The sequence below is a fragment of the Pelodiscus sinensis genome, chromosome 10 (assembly GCF_052426305.1).
Source record: "Pelodiscus sinensis isolate ZL-2025 chromosome 10, ASM5242630v1, whole genome shotgun sequence".
NCBI lineage: Eukaryota > Metazoa > Chordata > Testudines > Trionychidae > Pelodiscus > Pelodiscus sinensis.
Genome location: NC_143061.1, coordinates 52,655,899 through 52,675,778, shown reverse-complemented (window position 1 = coordinate 52,675,778; position 19,880 = coordinate 52,655,899). Strand labels below are relative to the sequence as shown.

General features: G+C 43.2%; 1 protein-coding gene across 4 annotated transcripts in view; it reads right to left on the bottom strand.

The window, feature by feature from the left end:
• Positions 1-19,880, bottom strand: part of VPS8 (VPS8 subunit of CORVET complex) — a 154,730-nt gene that overhangs the window by 39,520 nt on the left and 95,330 nt on the right. For 3 of the 4 annotated variants that reach the window (XR_012906179.2, XM_075937359.2, XM_075937362.2), the window contains 2 exons: positions 18,759-18,840; positions 18,338-18,420 (listed from right to left, as the gene is read on the bottom strand). Coding sequence is in view for 3 of the 4 variants with exons in the window: in XM_075937359.2 (XP_075793474.1) it covers positions 18,338-18,420; positions 18,759-18,840 (165 nt within the window). In the remaining variant the exon portion in view is untranslated. Of the gene's footprint in view, positions 1-14,349; positions 14,593-18,337; positions 18,421-18,758; positions 18,841-19,880 lie in introns of those variants that run through there. The other variant, XM_075937361.2, reaches the window with a different exon arrangement.

Genomic DNA, 19,880 nt, shown 5'->3' with positions numbered 1-19,880 from the left:
GGACTTGGCCAAGCTACCAGCTGCCAGATCCGCCACCACCAGACTCCCAACCGGCCCCTGCTTGCAGTCACCAAGACTCTGGTCCAGGAGCTCTCTGGTCCAGCAACATGCAGGGTCCTGCTGGAGCACGGATGTTGCCGGACCAGAGAGGTTCAACCTGTACAGCCTATGACACACAGAGCTGTCTGGAAATGGCAAAAAAATGTTGTAACAGGACAAGAGTTCTCAAGTGAAAGGAGTTTGTCTCTGCACAGAAACACCAAACAAACTCTTCCACAGCTCACTAGCACGCATCCGTGTTCTTGATATGTCTGCTGGTAGGTTAGGACTATTGCCACTTTTATTTGAAAGAATGAAAAAAAGCATAGCGGAGTGCTAAGAACGAATGTTTTCTTGATAATTCCAGGATACGACCACTTTACATTTTGTGATAAAATTAGATCACAGGTACATATGCTACACAAATAAAATAATAAAATAGAAGTAAGAGAAACCCCATAATATTCATGCTGAAGTGTTAAATGAATGCTGGAATCATTTGTTGATAATTTCAGAATACAACTCATGACATGTTACGGTACAGGCAGTCCCCGAGTTACGTGGATCCGACTTATGTCGGATCCCTACATACGAACGGGGCTTTTCTCGCAGCGGAGGATGCGGGTGGCAGGACCGCCCAGACGTGCTGCCCACGTCTTCCACGGCGAGAAAAGCTGCTCCGCCTCTCCCTAGTCTGCTGGCGGGGGAGGGGGGTGCGCAGCTAGTGCGCTCCCCCCCCCCAGCAGACCAGGCTTTTCTCACCAATGCCTGGGGTAGAGCAGTTGGGGCGCTGCCGGGTTGGTCCCGCAGCGCCGCTCCTCGGCGCTACTGGACTAACCTGGCAGCACCCCAGCTGCTCTGCCCCAGGCGTCCCCAAGTCAGCCGCTGCTGAAACTGACCAGCGGCTGACTACAGGAAGCCCGCAGCCCTGCCTCGGGCTTCCTGTAGTCAGCCACTGGTCAGTTTCCGCAGCGGCAGACTTGGGGACGCCTGGGGTACTGCCGGGTTGGTCCCCACAGCGCTGAGGTGCGGCGCTGCGGGGACCTACCTGGCAGCGCCCCAGCTGCTCTGTCCCAGGCATCCAGATTCAGCTGCTGTTGAAACTGATCAGCGGCTGATTCCAGGAAGCCCGGGGCAGAGCAGCTCTGCTTCGGGCTTCCTGTAGTCAGCCTCTGGTCAGTTTCAACAGCGGCTGAATCTGGACACCAGTTCCAACTTACAAATTCAACTTAAGAACAAACCTACAGTCCCTATCTTGTACGTAACCCGGGGACTGCCTGTATATCCAAAAGGCAAGTTTCAAATACTTTGCTTAGATTAACAAAGCAGTTAGACACACTTCCTAAACATTTGCTGATTAGTCCAAAATCTCGTTATAGCATTTTAAAGAATTTCTTAAAAGTGGATTAGTTGCACAGCAGAACTAAGATTGTTAGATGAAGCCAAAATAATTAATTTATTATGGTAGATTTGCTAATTTCACACTAATCAACCAATACCAGATGCACCCAATTACACAGAACACAGGAACAAAAAAACTGGGCAGCCTGCAGACAATTCAAATATTTACTCCTGGGGGAATTCTGCATCACTGCACAATGCAGAATTACCTTAAAAAAACAACAACAAATAGTTTGGTAGCACTTTAAAGACTAACAAAATATGTAGATGGTGTAATGAGCTTTCGTGGGCACAGCCCACTGCAGAACTGGAGCTACAGACCTGCTGGCCAGCAATGGACTCTGCAGAACCCAGCTCATAATGAGCTTGGCTGGAGACTTGACTCCCTGCTTGATCCAGGGACAGGAGACCCAGCTCTGGCAAAGAGTGAGGAAACGGCCGGGTTGCACTACATAGTGTCCTCTGGCACGCCAGTAAAAAAGTTAGGGGGAGTAAAGGCCAGGGGGGTGCTGGTGTCTGGGGCAGGGGTACCCTGCAGCTGGGCTCTGGAGCGATGGGAGTACAGGTGTCTGGGCGCTGCCTCCTTCCCCCACAGTATCCCCCAAATGGAACGTTGTTGTAAGGTTTTTTTTAGTTCTCGACTCCTGGGGGGGAATCTTTTTCACTGCTGCCTGTATTATTGTTGACAAACTTGCTGACAGGTATTTTGAAATAACATTACCAAAATAAGTGAAACCGGAGTGATTATATTGTGTTATTTTGACAAATAAAATATGGAGATTCTTGCAGAATTTTAAAATATTGGCCAACATAGCACCAGTGTGGACAGTGCAAAACTTGCTTTGCTCGGGATGGAAAAAGTCATCTTCCCCTCTTCCCAGAGTATTGTAAGCTAGATCAACTTATGCAGTAGTGTAGAACAGCCCTTAATAGTCCTGATCATGAAGACAGACTCTAAGCTGCAAAAGTGATAAGGTTCTACAGTGGAATAAGGATGGACAGGATATCTTTAGACACATCTATGATATGGAGGAAAAAAGCTGAGAGATTATGGGAGATTTCAATATAAGTGACATACCAGGAGTATTATAACACCCTCAGAATTTCTAAATATTACAGATGACAATTTTCCAACTCAAACCAGAGGAAATCCTGCATTAGACATCTTCTTGATAGATAAGGAAGAATTGATCACAGAACTAAAAACCAGTGGCAGCTAAGATACAAATGATCATAACTTGATCACATTTATAATGTGCAAACAGAATGAAGTCCAAATCCAGTAATATATATAGCTGGTACTTCAAAGGGACAATTTCACATAGCTGAAAAACATAATCAACACCTGTGGGAGAGATTTTAATATGAAAAGTGCAAATGATAATTGGGAATTTTTAAATAAAAATGTACTAGATACCCAAAATCCAAAACGGAGAAAGAAGGACACAGGTAAAGAACCAGTCTGGCTTAGAATAGAAGTAGACAACTATATACAAGCAAACCCAAAATCCACACAAATAAATTTCCCCCTTCTTCCATTTAAATTCACCAGTAGCAAAAGTTAGGAAATGTAGAAAATTGGTAAGGTGTTAAAAAAACAAACAAAAAAAAAAAACCCAGGGAACTCCAATCACAGAGTAAAGGATAATAATGCGTTTCAGAGAATATTAAAAATAAGAAAGAGCCCTAGCAAACTATTCCATTATAGTTGAGCATGGCAGAACTGTCCTTATTAAGGAAAAGGCATTCTTCTCTGAATTTGGGCAAACAGATGTAGCCATTGTCACACTGTCTGCAATGGTTCATGACGGAGTGCGCCAACCTCAGAGTGAACTGTTACAAAGTAGGGAAGAGCCCCCCAAGCTGGTGCTATGTTATATTAGATTTCACCAACCCAATAACAAGTGGGAACTCCTGAAGCACTGCAACAGGCTAATAACTATAACTAACAGTCCCCTTGGGCACTTCAGTGTATCTCACGAGCCAGGCAAGATAGTCTTAGTGATAGCTGGTTGCTCTACACCAAAGATCACAACATATTCAGGTTGCTCCCACTTCTAAGAGACTAGTTACTTAACCCATGTCAATTTGTACCCCTGATCTCACACCAAAGATAACACTTGTACCCAATCCTATAGTTATCTAAAGATTTATTCAGAAGAGAGAGAAAATGTTATAGGTTAAAGCAGGCAATTATACATGCACAAATGAGCTCCAACCTATGGTTCCAGAAGGTGACAGTTGAAGTAAGCAGTTTGCATTGAATGTCTTTTATGGCTAACTCCCAAGTTGACCCTGGGGATCTCTGCTTCTGCTTAGCAGCTCCAGGGCTGTCAGAATCCAGACAGCAAAAGAGAAAATTTTCTTGTGTCCCTGTTTTATCTCCCTCCTGCAGCACTAAAGCTGAGGGGACGGGCTTTCTTGCACATAGCACTTTCATGCATTAACCAAGTCTTTGTACCATGATGTTCTATAAAGGCCCATTTTATTTTTATAGCCCTTCTTAGTGGATGGCAGATCACTCCCCTGATTGGGTTCACAGGTTCAGTTATAAAACAAAACTAACTTTTCAGAAGGGATGCAGATGTTACAAGTGAAGTTTATATAGGTAACAACTTACAAGCATTCCATGCAGAGTCTAAGCACATTCTTAGAAGTCTAACACCTGCCTTGAAAATACTAACAAAGGTGAGCTGGTCTGGATTCCAGCTACACATTTGTCAGTGCTCAGCTGATAACTACAGCCTTGGTAAGTGCAGGAATTTGGTCTGCCAGCTTCACAATCATACCCTATTATGATGAAACACTTTCCATTTCAATAGTATCTCATGAAGATGTTGAGCAGTTGCTACTATAGTTAGACATTTTTTAAATCCACAAGTCTGGATAATTTACATACAAAAATTAAACAACTGGCTGAGGAGTTTGCTGAATAGCTAAAGGTGATTTTCAATCAAAGTTGGAACACAGAGGATATACCGGAGGACTAGAAGAAAGCTGGCATTACCCCAATATTTTAGAAGAATAAATGGGATGACCTGGCTAATTTTAGGCTGTCAACCTGACTTTGATCCCAGGAAAAATAATGGAACAGCTGATCTGAGAGAGATTAATAAAAAAAAATAAAGGAAGCTAAATATAATTAATGCCAATACACATGGATTTATAAAAATAAATCCTGTAAAACAAACTAGATTTTAAAACAATGCTATTAAAACTTAGTTGATAAAGGTACTACTATTGATAATCTATTAAAACTTCTAAGACACTTGACCGGTATTGCACAACACTAAAACTAGAAAAATGTAAAATCAATATGGTATACATCAAAAGCATGGAAAAAAATGGTTAACTGCCAAATCTCAACATAATAATCAAACAGGTGAATTCCTAGCGGGGTCCTGTATGGATCAGTTCTTGGCTCTCTGCTATAATGATATTTTTAAATAGAAGGAAACAAAACCACTGAAAATGTACAGATAAAGTTTGAGGGAATGGTAAGTAATGAAGGGGACAAGTCTGACAGCACGATCTGGATCACTTGGTAAGCTGGATGCAAACAATATTTGTTTCAGTATGGCCAAATGTAAGATTAAACATTTTGGAACAGAGCACATAGGCCATACACTTATGGGATACCCTAGGAAATAGTGTCTCTGAAAAGGATTTGGGAATCACGGTAAAGGTGAGAATCCCAGTGTAGTCAAAAAAGCTCCTTGAATGCTATCCTTGGATGCATAAACAGGGAAATACTGATTAGAAACAGCGAGGTTATTTTACCTCTGTATTTGGCACTACAGTGACTGCTACCAGAACACTGTTCGGTTGTGAACACAATTCAAGAGACATCAAAAAACCAGAGAGAGTTCAGAGAAGAGGCACAAGACCGACTGAAGGAATGAAAAACATACCTTACCTGTGAGCTACTCAAGGAGCTGTATCTATTTAGTTAACAATGGTAACAAATAACCCGTTTACAGGGAACACACATTTGATAAGCTCTTCGATCTAGCCTATGAAGATACAATGTAGGACGGCTAAGGCTACATTTTAATCATAGGTATTTTTAGTGAAGTCATGGACAGGTCACAGGCAGTAAAGAAAAATTCATGACCCTTGACCTGTCCATGACTGTCATTAAATACCAGTGTTCCCACTAAGCTGCGCAGCAGCACAGCTTCATAGGTGATTAATCTGCCCCGCGCAGTCATAGGATAGGGCTCCATGCACGGATCTGACTGCCTGGGCAGGGCTGACTAATCACCTGTGAAGCTGTTCGGGCGCGCAGCTTAGAGGACACACTGCTATGTACCCATTAAAACCTGGCAGGGGATGGTTCAGGAGTGTGTGGGGCTGCGAGGTAAGTTATGTAGCCTAGGGTGCTCCTGTGGGGCACCACAGGTGTTTGGGGGTGTGTGTGAAAGGACTGGGGCAGGCTCTCTATCCTACTCCTAGCTTCATATGCTGCTTCCACTCTGCCCTAAATCCAGCTTCTGCAGCTTCCATTGGCTAGGCACTTCGGCCAATGGGAGTTGGGGGGGACAGTGCCTGCTGTTGCAGGCAGCATGTGGAGCTAGGAGCTGAGGAGAGGACCTACTGTCACCCCTCCAGGGAGGTCCTTATAGGTAAGCAACACCCTGCATCCAACCCCCCAGGCCTGACTCCCCTCACAAACTCCACTGCTGGGATGGAAGGGGGGGGGGGGGGGGCGGGGCGCAGAGACTGGCTCAGCAGCAGCTGGTGCACCCAGCAAGGGGACCGTACAAGCTGCTCAGACGTCCTCCAGGCCAGGCGCACTGGCCACTGCAGACGTCTCAGACAGTCACAGAATCTGACCTCAGTGAGTAACATGGGGCCTTCGTGATGGCTACAAGTAGAGAATAGATAATTTCAGACTGGAAATAAAAAGTACAAATATGTGGCAGTGACTAATTAAGCTCTGGAAATTTTTTTTACCAAAGGCTGTGTTGGATTCTCCGTGATTGGAAATATAAAAATCAAGATCAGCTGTTCGAGAAGTTATGCTCTAGTTCAAACAGGATTTATTTCAACAACTTCTATGCCTTGTGGTAAGCAAGAAGTCTGATGAGATGATCACAGTGGCCCCTTTATTCTTTATAACTGTTCAATCTAAGGATACCAGATTCTTAGCTTCAGGAGATCAGAAATCCCTGAGGTGTTTCAGCTGACTGTGCTAATCCCAAGAAAGCCTCAGGGACAGACTGTTGTCCTTTCATTGGAAGATGCTCTTCCCATCAGTCATGCCATTTCTGCTATTGGGGACTCTCTATGGCAGGAGCTTGCACATGAACCAAAGAGATCCACCTCTCTCCTAATGGATCACCCAAGGAATGCGCTCATGGCAGCGTTATGGGAGGATTCATTGTGCCAGACCTGAGCCCCTCGCACTCTTGAATGAACTCGTCTGGTCACATTGCTGTCTTTAGACAGCTCCTTATAATTATGGGGATTATTCCTGCCCTTATTCTACTTCCTAGTCAGTCCCCAGTCCTGAAGAGACACAAGCCTCCAAGCATGGCCGCCTCATATTTATTTGTCTGTTGGATTCTTCCCCTCTCCCCACAAAAAGGCTGCCAGCTGCATAAAGCACTGATTTGCTAAGGTCTTCCACAGAGGACTAAGAATCCAGAACTTTTGAAACAGGGATCTCAGTAATTTTACCCTTACAATGAATAAGGGTGAAGGGAGAAAACTCAATGCCCTGTCTCCCTGATAAGCTCCCTGGTACTCTCAATGAATGGGGGAGCAGGACAAGTATTTCCTTGCAGTACTCAACTTTTTCCAAGGAGGTCATAATGCAGACTGGCTGGGGATAGGGGAGAATCACTTCCCGGGTCTCTGATAACCCATATTCAATTCCTAAAGAAATATTGAAAAAATATGGCTCTTCCAGGGTGAAGGCCAAGAGCTCCTTGGTTGAAAGGACCTCCTCACTTTAACAGGTAACCTGGATTTCAGGGCCTGTAAGTTCTCCCTTGAAAGGAAATGTACGTTTAAGGTATTTTTCCTGCGACTACAGCCCTGGTATCAGTTGCTGATGTTTCCTGGCAGTGGGAAATGGGATAAGGTAGAAGGCTTGCCAGAAGGGCTCTAATCAGCTTAAATTCATTTCTCTGGTTCTGAGAGCATTTCCTGTGACTGTAGTTGATTAGCTCTCCTGGGAACTCTTTGTTCAAGCCTCTGCTGCACTTCTGTGAGGTTATTTTCCTGCGCTGCAAGCCCTGATTTCCTTCTGTTAAGGCAGAATAAGAAAAATAAACCCATCATATTTAGACAAACAAAAGACCAAGGATTTTCCTGTTTCAGGCAACATCTGAGGGCCAGTGTTTTTCTAGTGAGTTCCTTGACACCATGTAAAAAGTCTCAGATGTTAAGCAAGCTGCATATTTCTCAGGATGATGTTTCCCTAACTGGGGCTAGATCTTTAAGGATCACGTAACGAACTTTTTCCACTATTACTCCAAGCTAAAAAGGTCTTTCGGAAGACGCCTCCAGCGGCACAAAAGCCGGCATCATTCTGGAAGTTGACGCACATCTTAAATGACTGACACCTTTCGAACCGACATAAAATCAACATAGGACTACCCTTGTCTCAGTTCCCCAAGATGCCTTTTGATGGTCAGACAGTCAGATTGCTACAAGTAAAACCACTTTGCACTATAGTTAACAGCTTCACAGTTTTAGTATCACCAGATAGCATCTGTAATATGATAACTGAAATAAATCTATTAAGACATGCAAGATGTTGTCATGAAGCACCAATTACCTGAGATCATGGATAGGTATCGCCGTATTGTCATGTACTGAACAGTTATACAGGCAGTCCCCGGGTTACATACAAGATAGGGACTGTAGGTTTGTTCTTAAGTTGAATTTGTATGCAAGTCGGAACTGGTACATATTGTAGGGGAAACTCTAGCCAAACATTTCTCCAGAGCTCAGTTTTATTCTCCCACACCTCACTTCCCTCAGTCCTTTATTCTCAAGCTGAGGTGTCTGCTGAGAAAAGCCGCTCCTCGTCTCCCTGGTCTACTGGGGGAAGCAGCTAGTGCGGGGTTGTCTCACCCCATTTGTAAGTAGGGATCCGATGTAAGTCGGATCCATGTAACCCGGGGACTGCCTGTATACAATTAACACTGAGCTCAACTATAGCTGCAGAAACAAAATGTATTTTGGGTAGTGTGTATTCCCCCATGAAAAACTTACTTTGTTTAATCTGGAGCAGTCTGATGGGTGACATAACAGCTTTCAAATACATAAAAGGTTGTTACCAAGAGGAAGGAGAAAATTGTACTTGTTAAATCTGAGGACAGAGCAAGTAGCAATAACTTGCAGCAAGGGTGGTTTAGGTTAGATATCAGAAAAACTTACCTGTCAGAGTAGTTGAGCACTGGAATAAATTGTCTAGATAGACTGTGAAAACAATCAATAGATGTTTTAAAGAGCAGATAAGCACCTGTCAGGAATGGTCTACAGATTAGTCTTGACTTGAGTGCAGGGGACTAGACAGAAGACCATTCAGGCTGTGTCTAAACTACATCCCTTTCTCAAAAAAGGGATGTACATTAGACACTTCGAAATTGCAAATGAAGCTGGGATTTAAATTTCCTGCACTTCATTTGCATAATGGCAGCCATGGGGTTTTTCCCCCAGAAAGGGGCTTTTCAAAAGAAAAACAGCTGTTTAGACGGGGATTGTTCAAAAATAAAACCCTTTTTCGAAAGATCCTGTACTCATTTTTGCCCGCGGAACAATCAGCAATTAGTGATTTTGAATAGGCAGAACTTCTGAAAAGAAAATATAGCAGCAGACTTGTGTGCAGTGTCTATAGGTGGCAATCTAAGGAAGTTTACAAAAACACTTACGAATTGTTCAGCGACGGGAATGTCTGTCAATTGTGCCTGAACTTCGGTGGCCTTCCAAACTCGACAAACTGGAATAGTCATTTTTCAGATAACTTCATGCTTCCTCAACTAATCCCACCCTCCCCACATGGCTTTCCTAGCCAGCCCCACCTGCATGTACACTTGGCCGGTATGTACTTTATAAACTCCCAACATATGCAAAGCACACACTTGTAAATGATCTGACTTGTATCCAGTAGCTGTATTCTGAAGTGTATCTACTTCTCTCCATATTCTAGACAGAGATGTAAGCAATTCCCTCACTGGAAGAGTTCTGCAACCTCTGACATTGTTTTCAACACAACTTTGCCAGGCTGTTTGGGCTGACATTTACCAAGCCCTGTGTCTGCCCCGAGCTGAATTTGTTTATGGTTTTTGCAGAATTTTTCATTCAGCCATTTAAGGAAACTATGTTATTGAAAAATAAGTTTTTTCCATGTTGAAATGGCCTTAGAGCTGTTTTACAGAAGCTCTAGAACAGTGTGGGAACACGCAGCCCATTGGAGATCTACGTGGGGCATACAAGACATTTTGTTCATCCTTGCCCATGCACAGGGTTGCCAGATTCTGTTGGTTTTCAGTGTAGTTTTTTTCCCTATTGGTTTTACCAAGTGACATGCATGTAAAGCCAGGGCGCACGAAGTGAGGTGCATGCTGATTACACACAACGCTAAGAGTCATGTGCTCCCACTGCATCCAATAAGCACTGCCATGGGTCAATCAGCACACCCCACAGATTCTAGGTACACAAGCGCATTTAGCAAAACTACCCTCTCTCAGGAGACCATCTTGTTTCTAACAATCTTGCAGCCCAGTGAGATGAAGGAGGGCCACTCACAGCCCACTCACTAGTCCAGGTTGCCCTTCGCTGCTGTAGAACCTCTATGCTTTAGACTAGACCCCTGACATTTATCAGGGTATTACTTTACTTGAAGGACCAGGAGTGGCTTTAGAAAGGAGGACTGAGTGAAAAAGCAGCGAGCAGGAAGCTACCCTGCACAGTAGGTACAATGTTGGTGATAACCAAGAAGCTGGATACTCTGGCCTTGGAAATAGGGTGAAGGGAGGAAGTTAGCAAGTGGCAGGGTGCAGGAAGATGATGGAAGCATAACGGATGAGCTGGGGAGAAACAGGTAGGCCGTGTAGCAGTAGGTGTGTTCGTCTGATGTTAGAGAGACCAAGTGGGTAAGAATCTCTTACTGGAGAGAAAGCCAAGCTACTGAGATGTGACTGGCTAGTAGCTGTTGGTGAGGAGGCAGCAGGCCGTGGACGACACTGAAGGGATGGGCTCTAGAAAAGCGAGGGGGGGAGAAAGGTAAGCTGTCCCTTAGTGCCACAGCTAGAGGTTGTGGGAAGAGATAAGAGGTGGCTAATGTGAAGAAATTAGCAGGAAACTGTGGGAGTGGGATGTAAACTTGATTGCAAGATACCTGGGAAATTGCTCCCCAATGGCTAAAATGATCCAAAACGCTTTGAGCAGCAGCCTCTACACAGAGTTCTTCCCCCTTAACAAGCAGTAATGCCAACGTTCACATCCGAATCCAACAGGATTTGGAAATTCATCCAATCTTTTGTTAACTAGTTGTATGCTTGGGACACAGCGAGGGGAGAGACGCGGCCAGAGGTTATGATGGCACAAAGTGACCGATGTCATTTTAGGTTACACTGTATTTTAAGTACATTTTATTTTAACATGCATAATTTAAAAGCGGCGGCATGGAAAGTACACCACACTGAGATACCATATAAATTATAGAAAGCATTGGGGAGCTCAGGACTTCTTGCACAGCATGTACGTGGTCCATGACATACAGCAAGTTATTTTTATATCTGTCAGCAAGCCACTGAAATCGTTCCTGAAGCACTCTACTAAATCCCTGTCTGAGGGAAGCCAAAACCAGTCAAAAGGCAGACTAAATGAATACAGCTACTTCAGAGATGAGAAGCCAGTCTTCCACAAGCCGAGTGCAAAGAGATCTTCCGTGCAAAGCATTTCTCCTCATTCAGGGGACAAGTCACTTAGGGGCAAGGGTTATCAACTCCAGAGGGGGCCAACGCTGCTAGAGGCAGGATGAACCCCATAGTTCCTTCCAATGTACTGCTTGCATTTTTACACTGACTCTGGAGGGCTCCGTCTGGCACATCCCTGCTTTTACATTCTTCCTCCTCCCTCTCCCCATCTCCTTAGTGCTTTCTGTTTTCCAAATTGCTTCCAACCCCCTCTGGTATTTCCTTTTGCCCCCCCTTTATTTAAAAAAAATCAGTTACACAATTAAAGAAATAAATCAGGGCTACCAGGTGTAAACTCCGATAAAATGACTTTCAATAATTCTAGAGCCTGCCCTCTACTCCCTTGAAAACTGTTTTCTTCTCACATGTCACACAGACAGAGTATCTCAAAAGGACACAAAGTTTAATTCCTTTAAGTCTGTTTTAAACCCTACAGTAGATGGCTTATACAACTTCAGAAGCAAATGGCTTTCTGCACTTCTACAATAAGCACTTGCTGCCTCCCCTGTGATGAAGCACAATTCAAAGCCGTCACACGGCACCTCATCTCCTGGGGCCCTCCCGTGGCAGCAGGGCTTCAAACATCTGCTGTATAATCTTCAGACACCTGGAATCAGATGCATGGGTACTGCTTTACCATTTGGAGTGTGCCCCTAGCTGTGCCTTGGGCCAACTCTACTTGGGAAGAAAGGCTTTGCAAGAGTCTTGGGAGTGGAACTGTGAGCCTTGTCCACAGGCTGTTTAAAAGTCTGAGCTTCTTCACACTCCTAAGATGATCAAAGGAGGCCCCAAAGAGCCATTATGAGGGGGATTCTTCTAATGCAGGTCTAGGATGTACAGGAATAAGATTCAGCCCTTCCTCAGGCTTTGGGGAGAGAAGAGGAAAAGGAAATGCTCCCCCAGCGTCTTTTGCTCCCCAGTCCAAAGACAGAACCATTAAAAATGACAGAAATTCGGAGACAAAGAACATTCAGGCAAAGTTAAGCTGAGACTACCCAGCAGCAATTAAATGGCTAAAAGCTTTCTACAAACACTGTAGGCAGTGCTGTTGTAGCTGTGTTGCTCCCAAGATATTAGAGACACAAGACGCATGAGAATATTTTACTGGAACAATTGCCGCTTGAGCCGCATAGAATTGCCTGTGATCAAAGCTCCATCCCTTTGGCCATGAACAGAAACATCTAATAAGAGATGAAGAGACCCCTCTCTCAAAGCTGTTGGAGCTGCCACATTCCTCAGCACAGAATGGAGGAAAATTCAAATAAATGTAGAAGGAACCCCAGCTTTTTAAGTGCTTAGCCACCCACCCCCAATGCCAATGTGAAAGAAGTGCATCAGAGTCCTGTGGAAGGAAGCCCCACTGCAACAAAACACAACCCTGCTTGTTTTGAAAAGTTTTTTTTTAAACAAAAATTGCAATTTACATTTCTGGTTTCTTCAGCTCCTTATATCACAAGGGTAGTCTGAATATGTCTGCTTTCAGAACACTAATGAAGGATTCTGGGTTTGTAAAAGAATTACTACTCAACCTTCCATCTCTCTCCAGACAGCATTCACCCACTTCAGACAAAACTTCTCTGAATGCCACAGGAGATTGTTCTAAGATCTCTTCTAGTGCACTTTTAGGATTTCCTTTTTACTAAAAAACTTTACAAACTCATAGGTTAAGGCTAGATAAAAGCCCAAACCCAATGTTAATTATTATTTGACAATCTCAATTTTGTAAGGTTTAGTCAAGTGTAAAATCAGAACTCAGGACCAAGTTTTTCGAGCAACAGCAGTGGAATACGCTCCTGGAATTTAGAAGTATGGAAATAAACATTTTTATAAGGTTAGATGTCTAAGTGCACCCTGTTTTTCCCCTCTTTAGGTTTAATGGCTTACACTTGAAGCATTGTAACCCTTTCCCCCTCAACAGAAGGGGCAGAAATGTAGCTGTGTACTGAATTTGATGTCCACCTTACAAAGATTAGTATGTCCTTTGCAACTGTATTATTTCCAGTCCACAGATCTTTACCCATAGCACAGAAGCACACTCACAGAGTATGTCTAGATTGCAATTAAACTTCTGCAGGCGGCCTGTGTCAGCAGACTCTGGATATGGGGTTGTTTAATTACTGTGTAGTCATTCAAGCTCTGGGTCCCCAGAAGTACGTCCCCCAGATCTGAAGAAGAGCTCTCTGTAAGCTTGAAAGCTTGTCTCTCACCAACAGCAGTTGGTCCATCAAGGTCACTATGGCTCTTTCAAAGTACCCAAATCTACACCGGACTCTGGTAATAGTCCTGGTGTCTGGCTGCTCAAAGTCAGCTCCATCTCCACCCTGACAGCAACTGTTCCCCCTCGCGTTGAGGGGTGCTTGGAAAGAGTGACAGTAGTGTGTTGTGCCAGTGTGTACTTTAGGTTGGGACCTTTGGATGCTAAGAATTGTGTAGTGCTTGCTGTACATTTATAAGCAGAACTATATTTTACTGATGCTTATGAATTACATGGGTCTTGCTGTACATTTACAAATACTGTGTACTTTGAGCACCACTATGCATTCTGCATTGTGCTGTAAACGTCTAAAGTTAACTTTGTTCTCCAAAACTAGAATTTCATTGCCAAGATATGCCATAATGTCATGTGTAAGCAGTCTCCCTCATTTTTTTCAAGCATTTCTATCAGGCAAAGTCATCTTTTCCATTAATGCAGCAGAAGAGCTCACGAGGACAGTCTGTGTATAAGAGAATTGCAGGTTCCCATTTTCTCAAAATAACTCCCGTTTATCTATTTAGTCATTTTCATTATTGATGTCCTGTGTGATCTCTACAAATTCATGGGGGGGGGGGGGGGGGGGGAAGTCCCCCAAACCTGTTCTACAAATACTGAACGTTGACTTATTATTTACATACTATTTCCATCTTGAGAATTTTTTATACAAAAATATAAATACAGTTAAATAGAATTTTATTGAGTGAAAAAACTGTACAAAAGTTGTATTTTTTTTTAAACAAATTCACAGCATGTAACTTAAATATTTACAGCCTTTCCAATTTTGATGTCCATTTCAGGGCACATAGTTCCTTGTGGTTGGGCATACACCCAACAGGATTCTCTCAGGTCAGTGTTTGTGAAGCTGCCATTCCCTTGCTGTTCCCCAGGATGCAGTGGTAGGGGTATGACTGCAGTCCGTGATGCCACATGTTGTGTTGTAGGGGGCTGTGACCACTCCATTCCCTGTGGACATCAAAGGATAGGTAGTCTGGGATTTCTGCACTTCTTGGTCAACCAGGACCTGCAGCATTTGGGGAAGCTGCCTGAGCAGACACATGTGTATTTCCCTCCCCCCGGGCCTTTTTCCTTTTCTTTTTCTCCTTATTCATGCTGAGGCTCATACCGACTCTCCAAGCCCCATTTTCCTGGTTTGCAGGATTTCACTGAACTCCAACTTGCTCTTCTTTCTCATCTTCCTCCTCAGGGTGAGGAATTCAGTGGGCATGGAGGGGGCACCCCTGAAGGCCACATGGCCAGAAGCTGCTGACAAAGCCAGACATCTGTATCACTGGACTGAGACTGGCCATGGAAAACTCCCTCCCTTGGTCCCACAAACATTTAAGAAAAGCTAATTGTCACTATAGTTTGGAATGCCTCGGCACAGCCCCACGCACCAGTGGCTCAGGAATGCTGAATGTGGAAGGCTTTTCCGTCCAACAGAAAGAGTTTCCCTATTCCATGGGTACCCAATATATGGCCATGGCACTGAGTACGGGCACTATTTTCCACTGGCGGGGTGGCACTAGTTGCTCTCACTCAGGAAGCTGCCGGGGGCTGTATGCTGCTAGCCCACTTCAGTGCATTGCAGATTATCTCTATGAAAGATTCATTGAGATTTATCAGGCGTGTACCAGGGACACCCCCTTATATACATGAACTGCTTTGCAGGGCCCTCCCACCGGCCCTGTCAGAGGAACAACAAGTAGATGCCAATTCTACCTCGGTTTGCTCTCATGCAAGTAAAACTATGAAGAGTTAATACTGGTGTCTCACTAACTTGGGAATGGACCAGATCACATTTTTAAATAAAAACATCACAAAGAAAAATGCAGGTCCACCCTTACTGAGGTACCTTTCTCCTTCATCAAGTGCATCCTGTGGGGGAGTCTCGAATGGCTTTGCTGGACCTTCCACTCTTACCCTCCCTCCCCCCCCCATTAGCATTCTCCTTGCTGTTCACGGCAGGGGTCTCTGTCTCAGGCTCTTCTGAGGTCGCTGTGGTAGTTTGCAGGGTGCTGGCGAGGTCTGACACACAGGGCATGCAGCTAACAGGAAGACTGGCAGGTCTGCAACTCAGCACCAGATCGATTGTTGGTCTCCCCAGCCATGTGCAGGCTGTGGCAAGGTTCCTTTACTTTCACATGGCACTCCTGCCGATCCCAGTTGTATCCCTTTGCCTGTATCTCCTGTGTAAGTTTGAAGATGTCCACATTTCTACAGCTGGTTCATAGCTCTTCTGGGATATTGTAGGACAGCTGCTGGAAGACTGCTAGATCCACAAGTCACACAGTGTCTATGTTTACACTGCACCCACCAGGTTAACAGAATTTAAGCTTTGGGGAGGTGATTTTACTGCTTCACACTAATAGGATGCTTATGGATGTAGACAAATTTAAATACAAACATGCACAAATTGGTTGACACTGGACGGACAGCATGTAGCCCTATGTTCACTTTTACAAGACTATGTTAAATATGGTACAAAGCACACCATGTGAGGTATCATTTGAAAACTCATGATACGCTGATCATTACTGTCCTGGTAAAATGTATGGTAGCATTGTAAAGTTATCAGATTCCACTATATTACCACCAAGATGTGTTCCATCATGTACTGAAGGGCAGTCACAAACAGGTTGCCCAGAGACAAAAGGCTAGACAACATCTTAGCCACGTATGAATAAAATCAATTACACCATCCCCTGATTAAGTGGCCAGAGACACCCTCTCTCCTGAAAATCAGTTGGAGAGGAGTCTTGTTCAAGAGAAAGGGCTTTAAGAGGTTGCCCCAGATCATCTCTTCTTTGCTCTTTGCCCTTTGCCCACAGCATCAACTTCTCAAGTATAAAGGAAACAGCATTGGACTTGACGGGAGATCCTGACTGAAAGATTCAGCCAGTAAGACTGACGGATCATGTGCGGAGTCAGACATTTGCTTTGTATTCATTTAGCTTGTTAAGGTAGGTGTTAGATGCATTTTACCTTTCCTTGTAACCAATTTGATTAATACACCTCATTATGTATAATCACTGAAAAGCTTTCTGTAGTTAATAAAATTGTTTTCTCTAATCCAGTGTGTTTGGAAAACTCCATTTGGGATAACAAGATGTGTGAATATCAATGTCTATTAATAAATTACAGACTTTGTATCAGCTTGTGTTAAGCAGGAGAGTGCAGGGCAGCACATCTCTGGTGCTGGGAGTTCTCTCATATTGCCAGCAGTGTTATTCAGCAGTGGCTGGCTCTAGCACTCAGACTCTAGCACTGGGAGTGATTTACATGCGAGAGGCTGTGAGTAGACAAGGAGTGGTTGCTCTCACAGCCAAGCAGTGTAAAAGGCACCCCAGGATGGGAAATGGAGGGGCCATAACTGTCCATCAATCTGAATTGCACTCCAGGTGATGACACAAAGATGACTTATGTTGACCTAGCTTTGTAATGTAGACCAGGCCTAAGTAAGTGTGAAGGCAGGCTCTTTGCTGGCCAGGCCTCTCGCGCGTATTGTCATCCAAGCAAAAGGTCAACTTCCCCTTGATGAAAAACCCTTACACTATGTAACTTAAAGATCAGCGACAAACAGGAACCAAAACCAGACCTGAAAAGTTCATGTAAAGTTCGTGCTGGTTGTGCCATGCCTGGTAAGGCAGAAAAGGAAAAAAAACAGGAAGCCATCTCACCCCCTTACTCCTGTCACTTAACAGACAGAGTCTGCTAGCCTATCACAAAAAGTACGCAAAGGCTTTCTCTATAAAACAGCTTCCCCTCCTGTATCAAATTGAGGAATCCCGAATAAACACTGAAAGGCAGAATATGAGCCAGGTCCGAGGACTGATCACCCGAGGGCCACCTCCCACTCACTGAACCAAATGAGTTCCTGTAGAGCGTAACGTATACCAAATATAACGCATACCAAATATGTTGTTGTTGTAGTTTGTGTGTCTGTTAAATGTAAGTATTGTTATCTGAAATTGTTTAGAGGTATTGTTAAGTAGTAGTGTTAAAAGTTTTAGATAAATGATTAGTCTTATAAGTAAGACTGACGTAAATGTAACTTTTAATAATCCCTAGAGTCCCTTGTTAACAACTATTGGGATTTAGAGAAACCTCAAGGAATTTTCTTTACTGTATTGCATTTTGCTTATTGGTCATTCTAATAATTATTTGGTGCCTACGTATGTAAGAAATTGATAAAATAATTTATACATAGAAGCCCTTTAATAAAAGTTTAAAAGATATTTAGTAATAGTTTGCCTGTTTCTGCGCCTCCCATGGGCTAACCACATTTCCAAACTTTTTACTTTAAACCACAGTAAGAATTTAGTAGACTAGGTTTAGGCTCTTGGAACTCTCCACCCTAGGTTTCAAGAATATTTAAATTTTGGACTAAATCACTAAGATCTAATCGTTAGAAAATGTCTTTATGTTGTAAACCAAACAATTTTACATTGCTACAACTTCTCTCAAGGCTAAATGTGCTCATTTCAGTTAGTGTCCAATCACAGTAGTCCCAGAAACATTTTTTCCATCTTTGTAGCCTTAACTAATAATTACGGAAATTAATTTCTGTAATTACACTGAAGTCAATAATGTTACATCCGGGATGGATATGGCTCTACACTTTGAATGTGGCATAACCAAAGTCTCATAACATGCACTTCAGTAAAATTTGCATGCTCACTGCATTTTCTCCTCGGCTACTGCTGCTCACCTGGAGAATTCTCTGCAAGATCGAGGGAAGGGCAATAAATGCAGCCATGTTGTTTAGCACTTGCATTGTCAAACTCTTCAGAGCTGAAAAATGATTTAAAAAATATTAATATTTACAGTAAAAATAGTTATGACCAGAAAATTAACAATAAAATTATGGTATCAACTGTTAACACAAACAAAACAAATAATGGGCATGAATTTCCTTGCTTGTATGTGTGTCAGATTTGCTGTGTGTGGTGTCTTTAACCAAGTTTTTTGTATAAATTCACTGCAATTTATCTGAAAGTACTAACAGGAACTCCTAATGCATTTGTATCATGTTTGTGCATACAGAATAACTACCGTGGACCTGTATCCAGAAAAAGAACACTGAAGACTCTAAATCTACACATGTACACACTCAATGCTGACATACTTACATTCAGAATATTGGCTGAACACTGTTGAACTGGATAGCTTCTGGGGTGACATCATAGCCTCCAGAAGCGGAAACCAGAGTGCCTAGAATAATTGATAGAAATGTAACCGTGTTAGTCTGGTGTAGCTGAAACAAAATACAGGACTATGTAGCACTTTAAAGACTAACAAGATGGTTTATTAGATGATGAGCTTTCGTGGGCCAGACCCACTTCCTCAGATCAAATAGTGGAAGAAAATAGTCAGCCATATATACCAAAGGATACAATTAAGTTCATTTTTTTAATTGTATCCTTTGGTATATATGGCTGTGACTATTTTCTTCCACTATTTGATCTGAGGAAGTGGGTCTGGCCCACGAAAGCTCATCATCTAATAAACCATCTTGTTAGTCTTTAAAGTGCTACATAGTCCTGTATTTTGTTTTAGAATAATTGAGAGCAGAATAAATCCAACTCTAGCAACAAACAAACAAACAAAAAGACTACATGAATTTATGTTACCCTCCACAGGTGTTTACTTATATATATTTGTTTCCATTGTTGGTGATCACAAAATGCTTCAGGACTGCGGTGAGGTTGAATTTGTTTAACACAATGGAGAGTTGCTCTAGTGTTTGAGAGCCTGGCAGACCTACCCTTTAGAGTCTGGGGAAGGTATCCGCTTAGAATTTGAGGACAGGAGAGTCCCTGACTGTGCCCTTCGTGTGTTCATTTCTTGGGGCTGTGACAACGTAGGAGACTCGAAGTTGACTTCACTAAATGGTAAGAGCACTGTTCCCATTTATGTTCATAAGCTCTTCAGAGAACGGACAGTTTTATTTCATGTTTACACCCTGGTTAACACAATTGGGCCCTAGTTTCCACTGTAGTAAAGACACACACACAAGAATGAATAATAAAGAAATCCCATAAGCAGTCAAACCAAGTTGTAACCAGTTCTACATATGCTCCCAGAAACGGTTGGCTAAAAAGTAGTATGCATCCAGAAAACCTGGCCTGTAAATCTGAAACCAACCCTGCATCTGGTCCATGAAGATTATTAAATATAACTACTAAGGAACCAAGCAACTGCAAAACCAACAAGGGAACCAGAAACAAAATTAGAAGCACTAATATTACTCA